The 26247-nt window shown below is 34.3% G+C and overlaps 1 protein-coding gene across 2 annotated transcripts in view; it reads right to left on the bottom strand.

Annotated features, from left to right (window-relative positions):
- Mycbp2 (MYC binding protein 2, E3 ubiquitin protein ligase) overlaps positions 1-26247 on the bottom strand; it is a 236244-nt gene that overhangs the window by 133908 nt on the left and 76089 nt on the right. For both annotated transcript variants that reach the window (XM_013009100.1, XM_013009110.1), the window contains exons 19-27: positions 20630-20749; positions 19265-19346; positions 14982-15099; positions 11355-11559; positions 10588-10741; positions 8615-8787; positions 7224-7349; positions 7009-7136; positions 1754-1845 (exon numbers count right to left, since the gene is read on the bottom strand). In XM_013009100.1, coding sequence (XP_012864554.1) covers positions 1754-1845; positions 7009-7136; positions 7224-7349; positions 8615-8787; positions 10588-10741; positions 11355-11559; positions 14982-15099; positions 19265-19346; positions 20630-20749 — 1198 coding nt within the window. The remainder of the gene's footprint in view (positions 1-1753; positions 1846-7008; positions 7137-7223; positions 7350-8614; positions 8788-10587; positions 10742-11354; positions 11560-14981; positions 15100-19264; positions 19347-20629; positions 20750-26247) is intronic.

Here is a 26247-nt window from a genome sequence, read left to right as displayed (position 1 = left end):
CCTTGGTGAAAATTAATAAAAGTTATTGAAATTTCCCCTCAGGAGCATTTGTATATAAAATATATTAATTGTATAAAAAATATATTAATATTAATGAATGCTTAAAAAATTTACCAAGTTTGTCTTTAGATCCACTCTTAAATTCTGAAAAGTATGTAACTGGTAAAAACAAAATCCTTAGTTCAGAAAATATACATTTTCACTAAGGAGAGGTCTATGTACACTTCACAAGATTTCTTACCACTCTTAATGTTTTACTTTTTTTTGCTTGTCCTGGGTCTTGAACTCAGGGCCTGGGCATTGTCCTTAACTAAGCTTCTTCATGATCAAGACTAGCACTCTACCACTTGAGCCACAGCACCACGTCCAGATTTTCTGAACAGTTTATTGAAGATAAAGAGTCTTCAGGAGTTTCCCCTCAGGCTGGCTTCGAACTGCAATCTTTAGATCTCAGACTCCTGAGCAGCTAGGATTACAGGCATGAGCCACTGATGCCCAGCACAGTTACTAATATTATTAGAAAATATCAGTTTATATTTTTCCTCCTAACATTTTGTGGCTCAAAATGCTAATTTGTCATGTGCAGTGTTGAGGGCTGATAGTTCTCCTCTTACATAATAAGCTTTCATAGATATACTGACTTTAGTAAGCTCCCAGAGCTGGTCCCCTCCTAAAGTGCATTATCAAACATTACCATAGAAATGATGTCAGAGGACAAAAGTGATTTAATTGTGGTCTACTTGACCCTGCATATAAAAATGTTACAGGTAGGGGGCTGGGAAGTTGGCTCAGTGGTAGAGAGCTTGCCTTGCATGCCTGAAGCCCTGGGTTCTATTCCTCAGCACCACATAAGCAAAAAGAAAAGCCGGAAGTGGCGCTGTGGCTCAAGTGGTAGAGCGCTAGCCTTGAGCTGAAGTGCTAAGGGACAGCGCCCAGGCCCAGAGTTCAGGCCCCAGGACCGGACCCAAAAAAAAAAAAAAAGTTACAGGTAATAAATGCTATCAGTCATGAGAACACTAGAAAACTAGGTTTCCTTTTTCTGATTCACAAAAATATGTATTTCCATTTTATCTTTAGTTTTAATCACTTAATTTTTCTTGTGAAATAAAATCACGGAGAACATTTGTTAATGTAGCATTTCCTAAAAGCAATAAATTTCCTAATTCAACCATATGCCATCTAATGTTTTGATAAGTCACATATGTGGGTGATGTTTCTACCATACACCCAAAGTATCTAATAGGTATGTCATCTAGGATTGTGTAAATGCACTGCATGAAATCTGCACAAGAACAACATTGTATAATATGTCTCTTAGAATACATTCTCATCTTCACTAAGGGAGGTACAATGTATATAACTTAATTTCTCAAGTCTATAAATAGCAGATTATGGGTAGAGTGGTAGCTTAGTGGTAGAGTGATTGCTTAGGCCACATAAGGCCATAGGTTCAATTCCTCAGTACCAAATAACCAAAAAATAAAAAATTTTAAAAATAGCAGATTATTAAAACCTTCCTTTTAATGCTATATGTATATTATTTGTAATAATTGTTTATTATTTATGTATTTATTTTTATTGTAAAGGTGATGGTACAGAGGGGTTACAGTTACATAAGTCAAGTAATGAGTACATTTCTTTTTGGACACTGCCACCTTTTCCTTCATGTTCTCCCTGTTTTTCCCTTCCAGCCCCTCATAATGAATTTTAATTTAAGTACATAAATACTACAATGAATACGCAAAACATTTACCTAGCAGCACAGTCATAAGCCAACACATCAGTCTCTGCAAGAAGGTCTCCATCAGTTTCATGATCTCCTCCATCAGGACCCAATTCAAACAGCTGAAGAAAAGGAAAAATATATCTTCCCAGATCTTTTAGTTGTATAAGTCTCAATCATATGTTTATCATTTCCATTAGACACTGCTATATCGAATATGAAAAATCTGAGCATGTGCTTTTTAAATTTTTTAATTGCTAAGTGAATCACACAGATATTTAAATTTAGAAATAGACAATGTTTTAAGGACTACATTAATTTCAGACTTTCTAATTTATCTATTAGGTCAAATACTAGGATAGCTCTATTCTACAAAATGTTGTATCCAATATAATGAAGTGGGACTATAAACATAAAAAGAATGGTGAGACAATTCAATCCAGCACTTTATCTAAAAGAATTTTCATATGATAGAATTTTGTTTCATCATTTTCTAGATACAAGATCCTAGGACCTAGTATCTTCATCCATATAAATAATTTACTATTTCATAATAGTTGTGAAATTAAAGTAATCCTATGAAATACTTAGAAAATGACTAGCAAAATGACTAGAAAAATATTAGCTGTGAAGAAAGAGAAGCAACAAAAGAACCCTTACCAAAAACAGTTAAAATTAATATGGCAAACAAGAAGAGAGAAAGAACATGGAGGGAAAAAGAGTCTAAACAAGGGGTAAAAGGATTATGAGGGAAGAGGTTTTTTTAAAAAATTTACTAATGGGGGGGGAAGGGGGGAAGGAGAAAGATTGGGATTGGGGGGGAGGGGGGAGGCTGGGAAGGGATGTGAAGGGTAAACAAAAGGAGGAGGCTGCAATGCTTGGTAAGAAATATATGCATTATCCTGCCCATGTAATTGTAACCCCTCTGTACAGTATCTTCACAAATAAAATAAAATAAAAATAATTATAAAAAATTAAAAAAAAATTACTAATACATATAAAACAAAACATTTTTTCCTCTCTCCCTAGAGAGGACTGTAGGGGAGCTGCAACAAGAGCAGATAAAACATTGCAATGCATTAAAATTTCCAGGGCATGTATTAAGCTAGATGTATAATTTTTTGAATATGTCTCATGATTGGACACCTGTCTCCAGCATGAATGTTATTGTCAACAGTCACTGACGCCTCCAGACAGCTCAATGTTATTAGCTCTGAAATGATTAATCTCTTTCTCTTCTTGCCTTTCTTGTTCTGATCATGGCACCTTCAGTCACCTAGTGATTCTGATAAAATTTTCCAAATGACATTGATCAAGATGTCATAAACTGACATGTTGAATTGAAATCCCTGTGTACAACTACTTAAAGACAGTAGTAGTAGTAGTAGTAATAGAATAAGAAATCTAGTTTGAAACATAAAAATCAAGAGACCAGATAGATGACTAACACACTGTATTTATAACACTAACTTTGTGGTAAAAGGGGGGAGATTTGGCGTGTTCAATAAGAGATAGTTTCTGGCTTGTCCAACTATTTATGAGGGAGGGATTCCTGAAAGACAACCACGTCTTAAGGGAAGAACATTAAATCAGTGGAGAAATAATGACTAATGGATAACTGATGTGATTTTAAAACATTTACATGAAATGCTGGGCACTGCTGGCTTACTCCTATAATCATAGCTACTCAGGAGGCTGAGATGGTAGTTCAAAGTCAGCCTGGGCAGGAAATGGCTGTAAGACTTATCTCTAATTATCCTCAAAAGAACCAGAAGTGAGCCAGGCACCGGTGGCTCACACCTGTAATCCTAGCTACTCAGAAGGCTGAGTTCTGAGGATCACAGTTCAAAGTCAGCCCGAGCAGTAAAGTCCATGAGACTCTTATCTCCAAATAACCACCAGAAAACTGGAAGTGGTGCTGTGACTCAAGCACTTGCCTTGAGCTGAAGAGCTGAGGGACAGCACCCAGGCACAGAGTTCAAGCCCCAAGACCAAAAACAAAACAAAACAAAAAACTGTGGCTCAAGTGGTAAAGCGCTAGCCTTGAGCTGAAGAGCTCAGGAACAGCACCCTGGAGTTCCAGCTCCAGTACTGGCACAAACAAACAAACAAAAACACATGAAAATGGGACAAAAAAATCTAAGTTGAGATATAAATTTTGGTATTATGGAATGCTGATTACTACTGAAATTGGGACTTACAAGAGATAGTTGTGGATGGGCTGGGAATGTAGTGGTAGAGTGCTTGCCTAGCATGCACGAAGCCCTGGGTTCCATTCCACAGCTAAATGTGGCGCTGTGGCTCAAGTGGTACAGCGCTAGCCTTGAGTAAAAAGAAGCTCAGGGACAGTGCTCAGGCCATGAGTTCAAGCACCAGGACTGGCAAAAAAAAAAAAAAAAGTTGTGGAGAAAATGTGTGAAGAAGGCAGGCCTTTGGCTGGGTCTAGTGGAATTCTAATCTTCAGTGGCCAAGGAGAATAGGATACAATATGTAAATACTGAAGAAACATACAAAAGTATAAAAACAGAACAATATAAAAAAAAAGGAAGAGCTAGAAAAAAATATATCTACCTTAGAAAGTTTAAGGAAGAAAAAAAGACTGCAGGAAGTCCTTAGTCTATATATTACATAGGCAAGATTAATCCTAGAGAATGGTCCAATATAAAATAATAGATATGGAAATGTTCTATAACTCTATGACATAACTACTGAACAATGAAGATAACTCTATTCACTGTGATAATCAAAACTATCAAAAAAATTTCTCAGAGCCAGTATGTATCTTCTCAAAGAGCTTACTAGGCATTACAACTAAAACTACATTGCTCATTAAGGCTGCTTCTCTGGCTTAAAGATAAATCAAATGATGCTGGAAAAAAAAAAACAACAACACTCTGAATGAGCTACACTGAGATAAGCCAGACTAAAATTACTATTTATCTTAATATCAACATAGGTGTGCTATAGGTGCCCTTAATCACTAGTCTAGTCCTATAATCTATAATTTATTAATTCTAATTTCTACCTGAGTTTTTTAAATATGCATACTATAATAAACATTCTTTAGAAAAGGTTTTTCAATTAAGAGATTGGTTTTTATAGAGCTTCAATCTATTAATATGAGTTTTAGATACTGTTGAAAAACTAAGAAAATATCTCAACAGAAAAGGTTTAATTGAAAATCTTTTGTTAACATAGTGTCTAGTGAGAACTACTGCTGCGTTTATTCACCCTTTTTCCCACCATTTCTGTGACCCCCTTACCATCCCAAAGACAGATAAATGAACAAGAAAAAAGAAAACAAAAAAACAGTAGTAAAGAAAAAATACTTATTGTTTCCATTTCCTAGAGTTCATTTCAATAAACATTATTGTATATAAGCAGATGTGCAACTTGTGAAGGAGAGAAAAACCAGTAGTGAAGGAAGGAAAGGGTGACATTGATCACAAAGAAATACATTCTTTATCTTATTTTTCTAACCCTTCTGTACACCACCTTTACCATAACAATAAAAAAAATGCATAAAGGGCTGGGAAGGTGGCTCAGTGGTAGAGTGCTTGCCTTGCATGCATGAGGCCCACAGTTCAATTCCTCAGCACCACATAAGCAAAAAGAAAAAAAGCTGGAAGTGGCGCTGTGGCTCAAGTGGTAGAGCACTAGCCTTGAGCTTGAAGAGCTGAGGGACAGTGCCCAGGCTCAGAGTTCAGGCCCCATGACCGGACCCAAAAAAAAAAAATAACAAAAGAAAAAAAATGCATGAAAAGAAACACAAAAAGAATTAGCTTAATTCCCAATGTTTAATCCACCTTTGGTTTAAAAAAAAATGCTGCTTGAAGGGTGCATAGTTGATCTTTCTTTCATTAATCCTAAACACCCAACTTAAAACACTGTGTTCTTAAATTTACAAAGGAAAAATTTCAGTTGCTTTTCATTTTGTATATGAGATATGTATCATTCCATTCAATATGTGGAAGTCTTTTATTAAATTTTACACTGTCATACAAGAAAATAATTTGTGAAGCCTGCTTGAAATTAAGGCACCAACTGTTTAAGAGCAAAAATGGGTAAGTTGAGAAGTGAAATATTCAACTTTGTGAATTTTGAAAAAATAAACATAATGAATAGAATAACTGCTGGCTCTTTTGGAAACAAATAGGTGTGGTCAATCTGTAATTTTTTTTCTCGTTTGCAGTACTAGGGGTTGAATGTTGAATCTGGTGCTTGCCACGAAAGCTCTCTATCTATCACTTGTGGCCTTGCTCCCACATCTTTTGATGTTAGTTTATCAGAGAGGGTCTTGCACTAACTTTGTCCATGCTGGCCTTAGACCCCGGTCCTTCTATCTTCACCTCCAGAGTAACTAGAACCACAGATACACATTTGTCATCAAGGTCTGCCTGCTTTTAAGACAAGGTCTCTCATTTTTGTATGGGTAACCACCATGAACTCATCTATGTTTCCAAAGTCAAAGAATTGAGATTTTTAAGTGTACACCATCACACTCAGCCTAAATTTATGATTCTTAATTATTGTTTGTCAATCAAATGAAATCCATTTCTTATAGTCACCCTGCATTTGATGTCTGATTATATAATATTTGGTATCAAAACTGATATTAAGGTTTCTTAAACATACCAAAATGTCCCCACATCAAAATAGTTTTGTCTTCTACTGTTAAAATAGATAAAATAAAGTAGCCATATGTGAGGGGGCTGTATTTCTAGGTTACATGAAAGTTCAGCACAAATGACTGAGAGCAACTACCAGTCTTCAGTCTTTAATTACTCAAAATTAATTTTCCTTTCATTTTTGATCTTCTTACTGACTTCCTTTTTAACTGAATGACTAATTATTATATTATAAGAGAGCTAGCTAGACAGACAGATTTGGGGGGGGGGGGAGTTACTGGTACTGGAGCTTGAACTCAGGACCTGGGCACTTTTCCTATAGCTTTATCTCTCAAGACTAGCACTTTACAACAACCTATAGCTCCACTTCTAGCATTTTGTTGGTTAACTGGATATAAGAGTCTCAAAAACATCCCTGTCTGGGCTGGATTCGAACCAAAATCCGCAGATCTCAGCCTCAATTAGCTATGATTACAGGGGTGAGCCACCAGAGCCCTGTTTTTATTGTATAAGATTTTAATAATGTTTCCTCTATCTCTAAACATGGCATTAAAAACAACAAATAAACTAAGCAAAAAGAAAATGAAGCATCAAATAATAATAAGCTAAGTCAAACAAAATATCTTCAAACAAAACAATGGTATCAATGAATTTTACCTTAATTTTAGCAGTATATTCTCCTCTACCTCCAAACAGACCAAGACCACCAAGCAAAATATCAGTGTCAGCACTAAAACGGATGGCTTCTACTGAATGAGCAGAGTAACCCCAACCCCCTCCGTGACCTAAAAAATAAAAACAACAATCTGTGCTAAAATATCCATATATATTTCAGTTATAAGGTAATATTTCCTAAGTTTAAGTATACATACTTTCAAACCTGTTTACTATACTATAGTCTTCCTTGGAATAAACCTTCATTACTGCTTGAGTCTCCTCTTCTGTACTTGCAATGCCCATTTTTAAGTCCTGCATAGCCGCCAAGGTGTCAAGACAACCTAAAACAACAAACAAGTAGAATTCACATCCTTGACATAGTGTTGATATTTGTTACTAAAGACAAATGAAAATAAGTAAGTAAACTTGGAATGTGTTTCACAAATTTATTCCATGCTTTAAATTTTACTTCATAGGAATATATAGAATGATGATTACATTTAAATGTTTTACATCAAACTGAATCTCTGACAACTTGGAATCGCTTAACATTTGAGTCTTTACTAGTTTTCCTTTTCAAATTTTCTTTGGAAATTTTCCAAATTAGTTTTATTCCTATCAGATACTATTTGAGGAAGTCAAATTCACCTAAAGTAATTATAACTAAAGTCAAATTTGTATAATTACAATGGTTATCAAAAGAAATCTGAAGAAATTTGAAGCCAGGTGTCCATGGCTCACGCCTATAATACTAGTTACTCAGGAGGCTGAGATCTGAGGATCACTGTTCAAGGCCAGCCAGGACAGGAAAGTCTCTGAGATTCCAATTAACATCCAGAAAAACTATGGCTCAAAGTGGGAGAGAGTTAGATTGAGTAAAAAAGCTCAGGGATAGCATCCAGGCCCTAAATACAAAAAAGAAAGAAGAAGAAGAAGAGGAGGAAGAGGAGGAGGAGGAGGAGGAGGACGAGGAGGAAATTTAAGGGAAAATAACAAATAAGGAATATACTTATGGTATATACTTATGATATAAACATAAATGGGCTTTTAAGAGGATGAGTTTTTTAAAGCAGTACAATATGAAGATATGGAGCTATATAATTTCTAGGAACTATAATTTCTAGCAACATATATATATATGCATACATACATATATAATTATATATTTAACTGTAAAAATGCTGTATATTAAAATAAATGACTAAGGTTAATGTGATATAAACAGTCTGTACAATTTAATATTTTACAGAAATTTAAAATATTTGTAAATTAAATACAATAATTACATATTTTAGTGCTTAATCAATGTCTCTAAATATTTATTGAAGTTAAACAAAAATATTACTTAAAGAGCAATCTTTTATGAAAATTATATATTCAGTAGTCATTTATATTTGGGTATACAACAATCTTTCAGTGTTAATAGAGATGATGTATAGTATTCTTTGTCAGACAAGCTTGGTAGCAGATTTAATTTGTTTTAAATCTAGTATGTTATTGTTTAAAAAACAACAGAGATACAAATTTACATACTCTTAAAAAAAACTTAACCCTTAGCACAGTACACATTATTGCAAATTAGTTGCAAATCAAATAGTAACCCTACCTAGAATATGCAAGGCTGCATGAGATCGGGTGGTAAGGGCCCTGGATCCTGTTGGTAGAGCAAGTTCCGGACTCAGTATGCTACATCTGGACTGCATATCTGTTGCAGAGGGAAGTCTAGCATCAGCAACCACTGCATTGTAACACCACAATTCTCTGGTATTTGGCCGAAACCTTGCAAGAAAAAATAATTATAGCAACTCAGCCTGGAGTTTTGTTTGAAAATTTTCTAGATTATTATACAAGGAGACTAAATAATACAATCAGCTTAAGCAGGAAAAGAACATAGCATATTATTTTCCACACCTAGGCTAAATATGTAACAAAAGCAATTTATATCATTACCAGAAAATAATTTGAACAAAATAGTAATACAGAATAACATACTTCTTAAGAAATATAACAAATGTATACTTGAAAATTTGATGCATACATGTAAATATGAAGCTTTTAAACAACAAAAACCCATTAAAAGCAACTCAGGCATTAGGAATATTCTTTCTTTGATCTCTCAGCAATGTGCAGTGACTTTAAAAAGCACAATGTACAAGTCGTAATGTTGAAAAACGAACACAATAAATTTTTTTTAAAAAGCAAAAAAAAACCATTAAAAATTCAGTTAGAAAGACAAATTGAAAGAAAATATGAAAACATGCATGAAAAAACCTAAAATATAAAAGTGATTCATAATCCAATAAGACTCAATCTGATAGACAGCAAAAGATTTTGAGTTCAAGGTTGCTAGGGCTCTATAAATCAAGATGCAAGGAAAAATTTTAAAAAGGACAAAGAGATTGTTATTTTATATCATTACATATAAAGTACATGTACTACACAGTAATTATTGAGTACTTCAATTAAAATAGTAAATATGAAAAACTAGTGTTCATTGTTTATTAATGCTGAAGATAAATACATATCCAGTGAGAGTAAAGATATATCACAACATTCTATTACCTACCCTGAATTCACCAATCCCACTTCTTAAACTCTTGGGAAAATAATCTTTCACACATACAAAACTTTGAGTGTGTATGTGTGTGTACATGAATGCTTAGCGTGTGTTTTGTGTTCTTTGTAACATCAAAGGTAATATTCTATCTTTAATATACAATCTAAAATGTTCATTGATGGGCAAACAGCTAAGTATACTTGTCTCAGCACAGAATTCTATGTTAATAATAGAGTATTATAATTATCAAGAACTGTCAAACTTTTTAAATAATTGTGCTCATATACCAAAAGCTACATGTTCATTTAAAAAGATGTCGAAGAATATAAATCAGCATAATACTTTTAGTTAAGTTAGTAGAATTTTGTATCAGGCTAAGATATCTGAAACATCACTAAGCTATTTTCCTATGTTTTTTCTTTGCTTTATGAAAAATTAACATAAACCTATATAATATTGTTGTAAATTTCTGGAGCAGTAAGTAAAATTCTTATCTGCTTTTGACATGTTGTTTTAATTATTGAGAAGTTAGCTCCTAAAGAATACAAAGAAGCAGATGTATGTCAAAAAAGGTCAAAGGAAGCTAATACTGATCTGCAATGCCTTTGTTAGCTGCAAAATACAAGGACACTACTGAGATAACAGAGGATACAAAGCAGCCAGAGGTCCAGACCATGGAAAGAAATAAGAAAAGCACCTCCCATCTGATTTACCAAAAAGTAGGAACAGACTGCCTTTCATCTTTTAATATCTTTTAGAATAATGGAAAAAAATGAAGGAGCTCTCAAAGTACTTGAGGTCATCTGGCTCATTCACTATTAACACATATGTGACAAACACACAGTTGAACAAGCTGAATATTATACATCTGACCTCTGTGAAAAAAACCATAAAAGGGATCAAATTCAAATATGTTACATAACTAGAACTCAGTTATTCAGTAATCTGTGATTTTATTCAGAAACAAATTTTATACTGCTAATTGTTTCTAATTTTGTTTAACAAATAACAAATATGCTTACCTCCAAATTACATCATACACAGGATCAAGACATACACCAAATCCTTGAAGATCTTCTTGTTCAGAGTCATTGAAAGTTTTACAGCTTCCATCCACTTTATTTATCAGAAGACATTTAAATGGAGGAGGTTCTGATATAGAAGCAGGTACCAGTCCTAACAAAGACATACATACATATAATTTTACTATGCTTTACCAATTCATATTCCCCAAAACCCAAAATGTAAGTAGTACTACCATTTCACAGACAAAGAAGCTGAAACATCTAAACAGCTTAAGTAAAATCTTCAAGTGGCAGAATTAAAACCAAAACTTCTAGCTGTCTAAAGCCATAACACATGTTCCTAATGCGTATGCTATACCACTTTACTATGTAATTATTCCTTATACCAGGGACAAAAGTATAGAGGAATATTTTGGAAAGGAAACTTCCAATTTTGATCATAATCCATCATAAAATTTAATTTATTTAAAAGAACAACACAGAGAAATCCATTGCTCAAAAAATAAATTTTATCCTATTATAATTTAGCTCATAATTCTACAACTATCTATCACATTAACAGCTTGGTTAGTAGATCTTTTAATTCTTCCATTCTTATAGCACATAAGCATACATAAATGCTGATATTTAAGAGTACTCATTTAAATTTCTGCCAAATGAAAGAAATAAAAACCCTGTAAGACCACATCTCTTTATAGTGAAAAACAATCCAGGCAGTACCAGTCAAGGATTGGGAGAGGACATCTGTTTCTTGTTGGCATTACCTATTATGTGTTTACTGGCAAAAATTTCTGATGTAGCAAGTACATGTGAATTAATAAGTGCTTCATCAATTCGTAAAAAAGTCTGGTCCCCACTTGCACCTATCCAAGTGGCTTTTCTTCCATATTTTGATCCAATGTTAGGCATGGAAGCTGGCTTTGCATTCCAATATGGCACATCCAAAATTGGTCGGCCCAGTTGTCCTTTCTAAAAAGTTAATAAATAATATTAACAATATTGTTTAATAAGTAATCTATAATTTTATAAGGAAACCGTAAACAAAATTAGATATGAGATCTTATTCAACTTAAGTTTTAGTTTGTTATTCTTTTATAATTGTACTTTTATTAAGTATATGTACAGAGGAGTTACATTCAGCAAATCAGTTTATAAGTACAACACATCTTGATCAAATGTTACCTGTTATTTACTTTCTGTTTTTTTTGGGGGGGGGTGTTTTTGTTTTTGTCTATCTGGGGGCTTGAACTCTAAGCCTGGGTGCTATCCCTGAGCTTTCTTTGCTCAACGCTAGCACTATACTACTTGAACCAGTGCTACTTCCAGCTTTTTCTGAGTAGTTTATTGAAGATAAAGAGTCTCACAGATTTTGGTACCCAGACTGGCTTCAAGCCACTACCCTCAGATCTCAACCTCCTAAGCAGCTAGGATTACAGGTATAAGCTACTGGTGCCTGGCCCCATATTTTTAATACACATGAAATCTGTATCCAAAACTTATAAAGTAACTATATATATATATAGTAACTATATATATGTGTGTATATGCATATATAGTTACTATATATATAGTTACTATATATATATGAGATTCTGAAGATTCTGAAATTTAGATGCAGGGACACAGAATGTATTTACAAGTCAGCCATTCTTAAATCTATAAAAGTTTATAATTAGAATTTCTAAGACTGGGGAACAATAATAATTAACTGATTCATACCTTCCACTTACACTCCTACTCAAAAAATTAAAAACAAATATAGTAAGTAGAGAGACTCACATATGATTTAAAACTTTAGCAGTATTAAGAGTATTGGACACCATGACACTTAAGAAGTTTGTAACTTAAGGAAGAAATCAAATTACCAGAGTTCTCTTTACCCATCTGACCCTATAAGATGAGAATGTGGAAGGAATGAAGGAGGAGATGAGGAAGAATAAATGAGTACAGAAGACTTAAGAAAAGTACAGAGCAGGGCAGTGGTGGTTCATGCCTGTAATCCAAGTTACTCAAGAGGCTGAGATCTAAGGATAGCAATTTGAAACCATCCCCGGCAAAACAGTCCCTATGATACTCTTACCTCAAACTAACCACTGAAAAATCAGAAGTGGTCCTACGGCTAAAGTGGTAGAGTGCTAGGTTTGATCATAAATGTTCAGGGACAGTGCCCAGGCCCCACAACCAGTATCAACAACAAGAAAGAAGGAAGAGAGGAGGGGGGAGGGGTGGAAGAGAGAGAAAAAGAGAGAGGAGAGGAAGAGGGAGGGAGTGGAGGAGAGGAAGAGGGAGGGAGAGGGGGTAAGAGGGGGGTAGGAGAGGGAGAGAGAGGGAGGGAGGGAAAGGAAAGGAAAGGAAAGGAAAGGAAAGGAAAGGAAAGGAAAGGAAAGGAAAGGAAAGGAAAGGAAAGGAAAGGAGGGAGGGAGGGAGGACGGCAGGAGAAAGAGAAACAGAGAAAGAGAGAGACAGAAAGAGAAAGAGAGAAAGGAAAGAAAGAAAGAGAAAGAAGAAAAGAGAAGAGAAAAGAAGTACAGAATTATTTTCTAGAAGGGAAGTCCCAGGACTGGAAGGGTGGCACAAGTGGCAGAGTATCTGCCTATACCTGCCTAGCATAGGATCTTGAGTTCAGCACAATTTCAAGGGAGAAAGTCTTACCTTTAATGTAAAATACTACATGAGTCAGTTAAATAATAAATGGGGCAATTCACAGCAGAAGCTATGGGTGAGGGAATTAGAAATGAGCAGGACCCACTCTTACCCATCAGACTGAACCACATTAAAAGGCATGACAGCACATTCTGCTGGCACTCTCAAACACAGTTGGTATAAAGGAAAGTAGAAAAACTGTTGGCATTTCACCAAAACACAAAAATATTCATTTTTAACCCAGCAATCTTACTTATTGGAATTAACCTCAAAGATATAGCAGAAAGTAACTACCTCAAAAAAATGCTGGAAAGCACTTTGTAAAAGAGTGTCTAAGTATAAAAAAATCTTAAGCATTCATATTACTTATTATGTGTCTACTGACAAAAATTTCCATGGACTACTATAGAATGTTAAAAAAAACATATAGAGTAATTCCTAGGAGATACATTGAAGTAAAAAGAGGATATACAGAATATGAACTTCTAAGAAAAAGATGAGGAACACTATGCACACACTATGTAAGATATGTGTGTGCACTTATTTATGCTTATAAAAAGGAATAACAAGCAGGGCAAAGCATTCACCTACAACTGTAAAGAGCTTGGGGAAGTAGATATGGCTTAAGTACAGAAATGAGAGGGGTAAATTTGCCTTGGTTCATTACTTCTGTACCATACCAAAGACATAAAAATAAAGAATTTTCTATTTTTTGTGTCATATAATGTTAATTAAAATACTATATAATCTTCAATATAATAATTTTCAATATAATAATGGACAGAGAAGAGCTGTGGCAATGTTACCAATGAAAAGAGACAAAACAGACAGAATAAGCAAATGCAATGTCTGATCCTACAATGGAGAGAAGAAATTTCTAAAAAATTATTGCTGAATCAATTGACAAAAAACAAACTAAGGAATTCATTAGTAAAGGACTAGAGAACATATAAATTTTTCTTAAAGGTTGCAAGAGAAAATGTTGTACATTCACAAATACAAACACACTTGAGCATGTACATGTACATCCAGAGTAAAAAAGAGTATGTGCAAATATGGGAAATATAAACAGGTCGAAACACTAACAAGTAAATATGGCTAAATGTGTAAGTATGCTATAGATGCTTATTTTTGCCACTGTTTAAAAGTTCCTGAAATTATGTCCAAATGAAACGTATTTCTAAAGTTTGTGTTTTTTTTAATCAAGAGTTGTAAATTATATCCTAAAGCCCTCTAGAATTCTGAAGTTACCCACTTATTTAAAGATAGTTTAAGTTTAATTGCACAAACATAGGTATATTTTCCTTGGCTTCCTTGTGCCAAATTATACAAAATTCATAGAACATTCTCATTCTATTCAAGATTTGGAAGAAGAAAAAAAAATTAGACACTGAAGAAAAGGACAAAAGGAAAGTACAAATTTAACCAAATCTAACTTTTCTGAAGTAGGCTTTAAGAATTCAGATAAGAAACAACCTTTCAAAGAATTAGTTCCACTGAATGGTTAAAGGGCTTTGATCTGGAATAAGCATGTCCAATTCTAACACAGCTATAAAATTCTAAAATGTAATGCTGAGCTAGAAAAGAAAAATTATCTGAAAGTCATTCAGATTTTGTATGTTAAGAGTTAGAAGAAATATACATACATAATTATAATGTATTTCATTGTAACCAGAAAAAAGAGCTAATGTAGACAAATTATGAGGCAAGAGTATTAAAGCAGTATTAATGTTTACAAAATTTCTTACAGAAAAACTTCCAAATGTGAAGACTTGTCCATCCATTAAAAGAACTGCCGTGTGGTTGCTGCCTGCAGTGACTTGTGTGCTAGGGCCTGGCAAGGCTTGAACAAGAGTGGGGCATCCCCTAGATTTAAACAAACAAAAAATTAAGTCAATTTCTTACAATACTTAACTGAAATTTTTTTAAAAGAATAAAATAAGGAGTAGAAAAGTTAAAAGGCACTAGTAAGAACATTCAGTAATTATTTTGGCACATGCCAGGTTCCGAGTAGACATGACACAGGCACTGACTTGAAGATTATTTAAGACATGTTTGGAACTTACTAGTCTAATAGTGGGCATGTATTTTTAACTTTCCTGAAATATTAATGCTACCTTTGTTTTTTCAATTGGTTGATTTTGTACACTGGAGAGCTTATTAAGGATATCTATAAATATCTGTTGAACAATATTAAAATCATGTGATGCCTAAACAGGAATTCAACACAGGAATTAGATGAATTAATTTTATACTCCCCTTTTTGAATTTTCCTCTCTAGGCTGTCATCTTAGATGACAGCACAGTAGTTAATGAGCAAGGCATTAACAGCAGCAACTATAGGCTCAGGTACTCAAGTGGAGCTAGACAACATGGGTATGATTCCTTCTTTACTATTTTGTAAAAGTAAGACTTCATTCACTTTGTGTTTCAATTTTTTCTTCTATTACATAGAAAATAATAACAAGCAGTATAGAACTCATAAGGTTCCTGTGGACAATGAAGAAGTTCATCTATGACAAGTGCTCAGATTGGTATCTGGCATATGGAAACAGTTAATACATCATAACAATTATGGAAAATGACAGCTTAGTAGCTTTTCCTACTTTTATGATTTTATCAACCATCTTCAGTAACCATTTTTGTTAGAATAACCACTACAAAAATCATCCACACACAAAACAGGAGACCAATGAAACTGTGATCCTTTGAGCTTTTTAAAATTACATTTTTAATGTGTTTTAAGAGTAGAATGAAAAATGAGTTGCAAAGGGGCAAAAATAACAGCTAGATGTGTAATAAAGAAATTTTCACAAAAATGTGAGTGAAACCAGAAGGCTGGAACTAGGAGTGTCCAATGGAAAGTAATGGATGATCTGACAGCCTGGTAGGAAACAGAGCTGATGAGGCTCTGCAGAGGAATGGTTATAAGGCAGGAAGGCTTTTTTATTTAAACAGCCTCAAGGTGATGGTAACAACCACTTCACTGTAAGAAGGAATGAGAGCTAGGAAGGTTATTAGAGAGAAAAGACATCTTCATTTTCCTTGTGAGACTTTTTTAACACTTTGTGCATGGAAAGGAAACTCAGACATCTTCTAAGAAAATGTGGCATGAGGAGTCACTGGAAAAAGTTTCAAGACACATACCAAATGCTCCAGAGAACTGAACATTCAATTAGCAGAACCAAGTGTCTTTGGTGGAATTCGGACACTATATTGTAGCAGACAGGAGCAAACAGTGGAGTCAAAAGATAAAAAAACAAAAACAAGGGGACAAAGGGAAAAAGGAAACCAGCTTGGTTTTTTTTTTTTTTTTTTGCCAGTCCTGGGACCTCAAATCTGAGCATGGGCCCTGTCCCTTAGCTTTCTTTGCACTCAAGGATAGCTCTCTACCACTTGAGCCACAATACCACTTCCAGGTTTTTCTGAGTAGCTTACTGGAGATAAGTCACAAACTTTCCAGCCCGTGCTGGGTTTGAATTATGATCCTCAGATCTCAGCCTCCTGAGTACTTAGGATTATAGGCATGACCCACTGGCACCCAGCTTTTTTTTTTTTTTTAAAGATAAGAGAACTAAAGTTTAAAGCATGAGCAAAGATCAAGTTAAGGACAGGAAGTCGGAAAGAAGATAAGAAAAAAAACTCTAAGGAAATGGAGAGTCTAAGAAAAAGGCAGAGAGTCCCTGCCAAGGACAAGGGAGGCCTGTCTCTCACTGGAACATGAAGAATGGAATGGAAAGGGTATTGGGTACAAGTAGATTTGCAAGATTGGTGTGCTGAAGAATTTCTAACCATTTTTATTTTTGTTATGTGAACAGAGATTCTGTGCTGAGAAAAATGGGTGAATAGCCTTCAACATTAAAAACAATCAGCTCAGCCAGCGCCAGTGGCTCATACCTATAATCCTAGTTACTCTGAAAGCTGAGATCAGAGGATTGTGGTTCAAAGCCAGTCCAAGCACACAAATCTGAAAGATTCTTATGTCCAATTACCAGTAAAAAGTTGAGATGGAGCTGTAGCTCAAGCAGCAGAGCAAGAAACACAAACAAACAAACAAACAAAAAAGGAATTGAGAGGCCATGAGTTCAAGCCCCAAAACTGCCCCCCACCAAAAAAGAAAAAAAAATTCTGTTCATTTAATCATTTGGCTGTTAAAAAAAACAAACAGATAAATACCTACATCAGAGTTGAAAAGATTGATTTTTAAGATAGATTGAAAAGGACTTCTATGAAGTTTATGAGTTTCAGAAGATCTCAAAACTCTAAATTTCTAAGCACACATTTATCTTTGATATTATAGAATACATATTGTGTTTTTCTAAACAGAGAGCCTATATATTTCATTAGGTTCTTTTTTTTGGGGGGGTCCGGTCGTGGGGCCTGAACTCTGGGCCTCGGCACTGTCCCTCAACTCTTCAGCTCAAGGCTAGCACTCTACCACTTGAGCCACAGCGCCACTTCTGGCTTTTTTCTTATGTGGTGCTGAGGAATCGAACCCAGGGCCTCGAGCATGCAAGGCAAGTGCTCTACCACTGAGCCATCTTCCCAGCCCCTTCATTAGGTTCTTAAAAGGCCTTAAGACAGTTCACTACTGTTCATTTTAGATGGACTGATTGTATTGGAAAATAATCTAACAATCTCTACAAGTATATAGGCCTGAGTGCAACACTTTTCTTTTTTTGGCCTGAACTCTGGGCCTGGGCACTGTCCCTCAGCTCTTCAGTTCAAGGCTAGTGCTGTACCACTTGAGCAACAACACCACCTCAGGCTTTTTCTGCTTACGTGGTGCTGTGGAATCTAACCCAGGGCCTCATGCATGCAAGGCAAGCACTCTGCCACTGAGCCACCTTCCCAGCCCCATGGGTGAAATACTCTTAAGCTCCACTGCAATCTAGACAATTACCCCTCAAACTGGCCTCCCCTCTTTTTCATGGACAGTGACAACTATAATAATATATCTGAAAGCTCTTCTTTTCTATGCCTAGTCTTATCCTAAGTTTTCTTTCATTTTCTTCTACTAGATCATTCACATATCAAAAATGTGTCATTTTTTCTTTCCTTTGATGAAAGTGGGGTTTGAACTCAGGGACTCATACTTGCTAGGCAAGCACTTTACCAATGCAGCTGTGCTCAACTCTAATCCTTTGCATACCTAATCCTGTATTGACACCTCCTTTTTATTTATTTTATTGTAAAGGTGATATACAGAGGGATTAGTTACAAAAGTAAGGTAATGAATACATTTCTTATGGAACCTCATTTTCTCCCACTTTCCCTCTCCCCTGCCTGGCTCCCCTCTCCCCCAAGTTGTGAAGTTCATTTCCAACACACAAGTATCTTGTGAGTATCAATGTTACATTGGTTTATCCTTTGTCTTTTGTCTTCTTGAAAGACAACTTTCCATTATTTTGGATGCAAAGCACCTTGATTACATTAAGTAGGATATGAACTTGACTGCTCTAATGAAAGCCAATAAATAGATAGAAGATTTTTCTCAGCTGAGTAGCATTACTTGTAAAGAACCAATGTGGCAGTTCATGGTACAAGGGACTATTTCAAACTTTTAGCTTTGTCACTCTTAATACATGGTTATTGTTGATGTCTATAATGACATGTCCAGTTCCTGCTAGCATGCATGCATTCTACCAGCAAGTTGCAAGGTCAGAAAGGGAAAGAAGATGTCCACCTTCCCTTTCATGAAGGAAGAAAGAGAGGGAGAGAGGGAGAGAGGGAGAGAGGGAGAGAGGGAGAGGGAGAGAGGGAGAGGGGGAGAGAGAGAGAGGGAGAGAGAAAGAGAGAGAGAGAGGGAGAGAGAAGAAAGAAGGAAGAAGGGAGGAGGGAGGAAGGAAGGAAGAGAGGGAGGGAGGGGAGGAAAGGAGAGCAGGGAAGGAGAGGAGGGAGGAAGGAAGGGGGTGGAGGGAGGGAGTGGAAAAGAAGGAAAGGGAAGAAAGATGAATGATTCCAGGATTTAAAAAATAAAAAAAAGGAAAAAAGCAGTACCAGTTTCTCCAAACAAAAAGTTAGCAGGTACCTGGAATTGACATCCCCATGTCCCAGCTGCCCATGCTGCCCATATCCAAATGTATAGACATCTCCATTTTCCATTAAGACCACTGAAACCAAAGCAAACAAAGTTGTTTTTTCATCATATATACTTTGAATTTCTGTCATAACTATAAGAAAGTATAGTTATTTTTAAATGTAAGACCTTTAAAATAGGTAATGGGAGCCAATACAAATATATATTTAATGGAAATCAATCTGATTTTAGTTCTCAAAATATTTTAAGTCGTTACAGACTATTTTCATTAAATCTCATAAATGCTAGGTAAAAGCATTACTATTTAATAACTGGTTCAAATCAACAGCAAAATTTTATTCATGGATATACTACATATTAAATAATATTCTTTAATACCTAGAATAATTATAGGTAGTAGATGGGTTAAAACTTGCACATAATTATGCATAACATTAATGGCATGCTAGGTTTATGTCTTATCAAATAATAAATATTTATGTAAATTTTACATGTTAAATACTATTTAACCTAAATGTCAATAATTTGATAAGTTATATGATCTGATATATTTTAGAATATTATAAAATCTGGCAATGCACCTTTCTTATTGAACATTAACAAAATATAGGATCATATTACTAAAAACCACAGCACAATGCCGGGCACCAGTGGCTCACGCCTGTAATCCTAGCTACTACTCAGGAGGTTGAGATCTGAGGATCTCGGTTCAAAGCCAGCCCGGGCAAAGAAAGTCAGTGAGACTCTTATCTCCAAAAACCACTAGAAAATTGGAAATGGCACTGTGGCTCAAAGCCTTGAGTTGAAGAGCTGAGGGACAACACCCAGGCCCAGAGTTCAAGCCCCACAACTGACCAAAAAACAAAACAAAAAAACCCACAGCACTTTATATCGAAAGGGATCTCAAAGATTATTTCATCTTTAATAATTTCTCTAATTAAGTTATCAAATAAATCCATCAGAAGACAGACTAAAAGATTGTTGCAAGCAAGGACAGTGGCTCACATCCGTAATCCTAGCTACTCAGGAGGTTGAGATCTGAGGATCACAGTTCAAAACCAGCCCAGGCAGGAAAGTCCATGAGACTCTTATCTCCAATAAACCACCAGAAAACCAGAAGTGGCACTGTGGCTCAAATGGTAGAGCACTAGCCTTGAGCTGAAGAGTTCAGGGACAGCGCCCAGGCTCAGAGTTCAAACCTCATGACCAAACAACAAAAAAAGATAAATGCAAATGCCTTATAGATTGGAGATTGCCACAGTGATACAGAGTTAACATCCTTTGTTCATCAAAACTAAACAAGTTATTTAGCACAACTGTAAAAATGCAGTTATACCCTAAAGTTCCAGCTGCTACCTGAATGGTGAAATCCACAGCTGACTTGTACTGCTCGAAGCTCACAGTCAAATCGCACAGAGCCGGGAGGGTATGTTGTGATTTTGCTTGCATCCTTTTCTCCTCTTTCTCCACTTCCATCTGTAAGTGTTATAATTTGTAATTAAGCTATGATCCATCTTCAAAATAAAAATTTAAATAACTTTACTATGGAAGGACAAGAGAAAAATGTTAAAAGGAATAAGCAAGAAGAATCTGTGCTGTTAGAAGTGACAGATGGAGACTCTACCTGCAAAGAAGCAAATTTGCAAAGATTGGCAGTATTTTTGTTCGCAAATATCACTAAGTCAATAAAAAAAAAGATAAGATACAGCTATGAATTAAACCTATTAAGCTAATCTGTAATGTGATGATTAAGTTACATGAATAAAGTTGTAGAGATAAAATGTACATTTTATAAGGGAAGGTTTAGTTTGTATAAAAATATTACTGCATGCAAAGTCATTTGGCAATTATTTTACTTAGTAATATTATTAGTGTTCCCCATTAAAAAAAAAAGTCCTAGTTGACTCACAAGTGACATATTTCCCAAACAGATCTCAGGAAGGCTATACTGTCCACCAGTATTGCTAAATTTGCCTAAACTTTAAAAAAAATAAAATAAACCAAAGAGCTTTATGCAGTGCATTGTAGTTCAAAGACCTACTCTCATTCATCTATCCTGTCCTTCCCTACCACGCAGTCATTCTGCTTTGTGGTCTTATTCCTAATCCCAAATATTACCCTCAACCAAACCATCCTTCTATCCCACCCTCTTCTTTTTTTTTTGTCGGTCATGGGGCCTGAACTCTGGGCCTGAGCACTGTCCCTCAGCTCTTCAGCTCAAGACTAGCACCCTACCACTTGAGCCACAGCGCCACTTCCGGCTTTTTCTGCTTATGTGGTGCTGAGGAATCGAACCCAGGGCCTCAGGCATGCAAGGCAAGCACTCTACCACTGAGCCACCTTCCCAGCCCATGACTAGTTTGACATAGAATTTTCTGCCATTCTAACCATAGCACCAAAAAACACATTCCAAAATAAAAACTTTCTACTTTAGAATATGTAAATGAGAGACAACTTCCTATTCTAAATCAAACATAATATATTTCACTATTAAAATATAAGCTTTATGTAATCAAGATTAAATTCCTTATACACAAAATAAATGAAAATACAGAAGGAATTTCAACAGTTCCACTAATATAAACCAGTCTCTTGCCATGTGACAAATCTATACAAGTGTATACACTATGTAAACACATACATGAACTCATAGACACACACTTTACTTTTTGTATTTTCATTGCCCATTTTGGACTATTAAACAGAATAACCTTAAATCACTTTATTTTCATTTCATTCTTTCTTTTTAATCTAAGTTTCAACAAGACCCAGCAAGTTAAGCTTGACTTAAATTATGACTTGTTTCTATATATAAGTAACTGCCATTTCAAAAAGCTCTAACTATTCATAATACTATCTCAGTAAAACCTCACTAATTTGGAATAACAGAAAATAGGTAGATCCATGTAACTTACCAAGAAAGTACTAATCATAGGACATTTAAATAAAAATTCAATTTTGTTACTTTTAACAAATGCAGACTATAGACTGAATGCTACAAAAAATAAAATAGTTCACCTGCATTATATTTGAAAAATAGGCCAATATTACATTAAAATGTACTATATATATATATATATATATATATATATATATATATATATATATATATGAAAGTCCTCTGACATACAGAATTAACTGCTGGACCCAGAGGTTGAAGGCACATTGATGGAATCCTTCATTTCTTGAGCCCTTGCTTTGAAAAGCTAGTGATTTAGACAGGTTTCACCTTAAAAGTATGACCCTGAAAATTCAGAGGAAGAAATTACTTTGACATTTTTATTCAAAAAAGATCATATACACTGCACCTAATAAAGTATCATAACTTCTGACTCAGTGAGAGGTTTTACTATGAGAATGTGATTCCTCTTCTGCTAAATTTTCTAAATTGGGTTTGCCAAATGAAACAAAAAAATGGGTGGGCTTAAAAGAAATATAATCTTAATTCAGAGCCTTCTCATCTTGGAAAGGCAGTGGAATGGTTAAATGCATATAAGGCTTCACATTAAAAGGAACGTATGCCTTCCAAAGACAACTTAAATAAGACATCAGAAAGCAAATGGAGAGAAATTCAACAACTTTCTCCTGACTAATAAAATATTTAATTATTAAGTCTGATTTAACAAAAAGTAAATTGTGTTCACATGATGTTGCAGATTTAATTAAATATTTCAAGTATTGTTCCACTTCATATAATTTACCACTGTGTGGTCACATGGGCAAATTCCTTTGGAATTTGGCATTTTGTCCCCTCTTCGAATTGGAAACATACAGATGCAAATCCCACAACAGATACACAGCATCAAGGAAGGAGAAAAATAAAGCCTAATAATTTACTAAATAATAGCATAATGACTAAAATAATGACTATTACTTAGAGATCAAAATTCTGCTATAAATATTATATAAAAGGGTGAATTTAACAGTGATGTTAACCTGCATCTACATGAAACATTCTCAGTTAATAAGGATAGTAAAAATGCAACAAATATAAAGATGAGGTTCTTACTTATTGATTGTATTTGTGTGTGTGTTCTAATGTATAACTCAATTCCATGATTCAGAAATATATAAAAATTTGTTAAGGAAAAAATGTACTTAGCAAGCAGCAAAAAAATACTGCAAATTCAAGAATCAGCAATTAAAATTCAGCAAGATTAATTCTGCTGAAGCTCACTTTTCCTCAGGTTAGAGGAAAAATTCATGTCTCAATAATCTTGTAATTGGCTACTGAAGTTTAAACAGACATATTTTCTCTAATATATGCTCATATATGCTACAAATTTTAACTGGTATGTATATAAAATACTGTATACATACCATATACACTTATTTGTGTACATATACAAAAGTAAAAAGATTCAGCATCTAAAGAATGATGAATTAAGTTTAACATAAAGCTACTTTAAAAGTAATCTTTGTATTCAAACCACAAAAAAAGTTATCGAAGCACAAAGTGATTACCTGGGACAAAAAAGAAAGCAATAGAACTGCAATCTGTTAAGTAGTAGCACTGTGATAAATGCTATAAAACTTTAATGCCACATTAGATAAGTGCTTACAGAACCTGAGGGCTTGGAATGGAATCTTCCTCTACAAATCAGCTAGTGGTATGACAAATAAACTCAGGACATCTTAGCTTTCCCTCTTATAGAAAAACATAATGGTATGTACATCATAAGTTATTTAGGAGGATTAAGTGAAATAGTGTTTGAAAAGTGTACAATCAATATTCACTATTGTTACTTTCTTTAATAGACACAGAAATCCAATGAATATAGGTGTTGTTTTGTCATTTTATTAAAGGTTAAGGGGTTAAGCTAAGTTATTTATAGGCTAAATAACCACCTCGAAGACATAAATGGCAGACCAAATTTTTAGAATTTGGAAATAGTTTACATTTGAATTGCTGTGTAAAAATAAATTACATGTGTAATTAGTCAAATTTTGTATCTACAGGAGAATTCTAAAAGAAAAAGCAAATAATTCAATCAAAGCTAGTGCTCATAGAGGATTTCTATATGTAAAAATTATATATAGTGTGGTGTAAATCTTAACTTTCAAAGCAAGTTAAGGATTATCATACCCAGAGAGAGAGACAGAGAAAGTATGAATAACCATGAAGTTTCAGTAAAAGAGAAATTTAGGATTAAAGCTGAATTCTAGTCAAAAGGCCCTATTTCCATTACACCATGCCATTTCCAAAAAGCAAAAAGGTTCAAAATACACCCAAACATTTAGCAGCATTCCTCCCGAATTATACATTAGTCTATTTAATATAGACTTCAAAACTATTTCTAGAGCAATTCAGATGTTCCATACACGGTGCACTATATTGAAATCTTTGGATGCATGACACTGAATAGCTGAATGTATGTTAATCCTGGTATCTGTTAGAAACAGTTTATAATCTACTTTTCGATTCAGCTTTAAATATTCTATTTTGCCTCTAGTCAAAATTTGCCATATCACAACTTTCTCTGATGCCTTTCTAATCAACTGGAAGTTCTTCAGCTTTCTATCTTAGAAATCACCATTAATAGAAAATTCCTAATTCTTAGCACCTAAAATATGTCACAGTATAGAAAGTTTTAATTGTTATATCTTACAATTTGTACTACTAACATAATTAAATGTAAGACAGAAAATATCCATTAGTATAGTAAACTTCTCAATGAAAAACAAACAGTAGAAAGAAACATACAAATATGATGAAATATGTAGTAAAGGCAGGTGCATGGAGAGAAGAATCAATGACAGGATAGTGAATGTAAAGTTTAGTAGGTGGTAAGGCATTAGTAAGTGATAAATGAATGCTTCATGTAAATAGCACACATTTGATAAGCTATTATTTATAGCATATTACAGTGTGTATATATATATGTGTATGCATGTGTATATATGATAGTGTATATGTGTGTGTGTGTGTGTATATATATATATATATATATATGTATGTATACCAACACAGCCCTTGATTGTAATTCTACAGAGTCAAAAGAGGATGCTACAATTCATATAAAAATAATCTAGTGGCAGATAAAACTGATGTAAGAGTAGTTTATTTAATAGTTCCTATGGTTAGTAACTAAGCACATTGAAAAAATTTTAATTTGTAATCTTAATGTTCATTTAGTACATCACGTTAAAAAAAATCAGAAGAAATGAAGATGCTTGACCATACATGCAAATATTTTTCAACTATTTCATTAAATGAGAGTATTATAAATTCTACTTCTTATGAGGGAAAAACCCATTGAGAATATCTGTTCTAATAGTGGCATAGACATACAAGATTCTAACAATACTAACACTATACTTCAAATACTGTTACTCAGATTTAAATACTTATATTATTTACAGTATTTATAATATTATTAAAATCAATCAATAAAATATATCTTACTATGGTTAATTATATTAATTTAGTTATTCATTTTTGTTTATTATTTACTTGTGAGGTTTGAAATAAGATACTTGTATTTGTTAGGCAGGCAATCTATCACATCAGTCAAACCCACAGCCCTTTTTTTACTTTAGTCAAAAAAAAAGTTATTGTCTTTAGGCATTTAATCACATCAGGCTTTTTGGTTCAGATGAGTTCTCACTAACTTTTGCCCAGCCTATCCCTGAACTTAACTTCGAATCTTGGCCTTCTAAATAGCTGGGATTATAGGCATGTACCATGATGCCAGTCTACATTACATTTAAAACACTTTCAAACTTTATTTCTGCAGAATGTATCTTAAGAGTTATGTCTGAGGACTTACTAAACGATTTTTTTAAGTTCAGAGTTTATGTTTTCCAGCAAGAGTAAAAACAAATATTAAATAATTTGCCTATATGAATGGTTTTTAAACTTCCTATTCTATTTGTCAGGGTTTATCTTAGGCATTTGGGAAAACAGCATCTGTAAATTGGACTAGCCAATGAAAAGCCTCTGGTTCACATACAAGAATTTAAGTGATGCTCGA

Source organism: Dipodomys ordii, unplaced genomic scaffold, assembly GCF_000151885.1.
Source record: "Dipodomys ordii isolate 6190 unplaced genomic scaffold, Dord_2.0 Scaffold1, whole genome shotgun sequence".
Classification (NCBI taxonomy): Eukaryota; Metazoa; Chordata; class Mammalia; order Rodentia; family Heteromyidae; genus Dipodomys; species Dipodomys ordii.
This window is presented reverse-complemented; position numbering and strand designations above follow the sequence as displayed.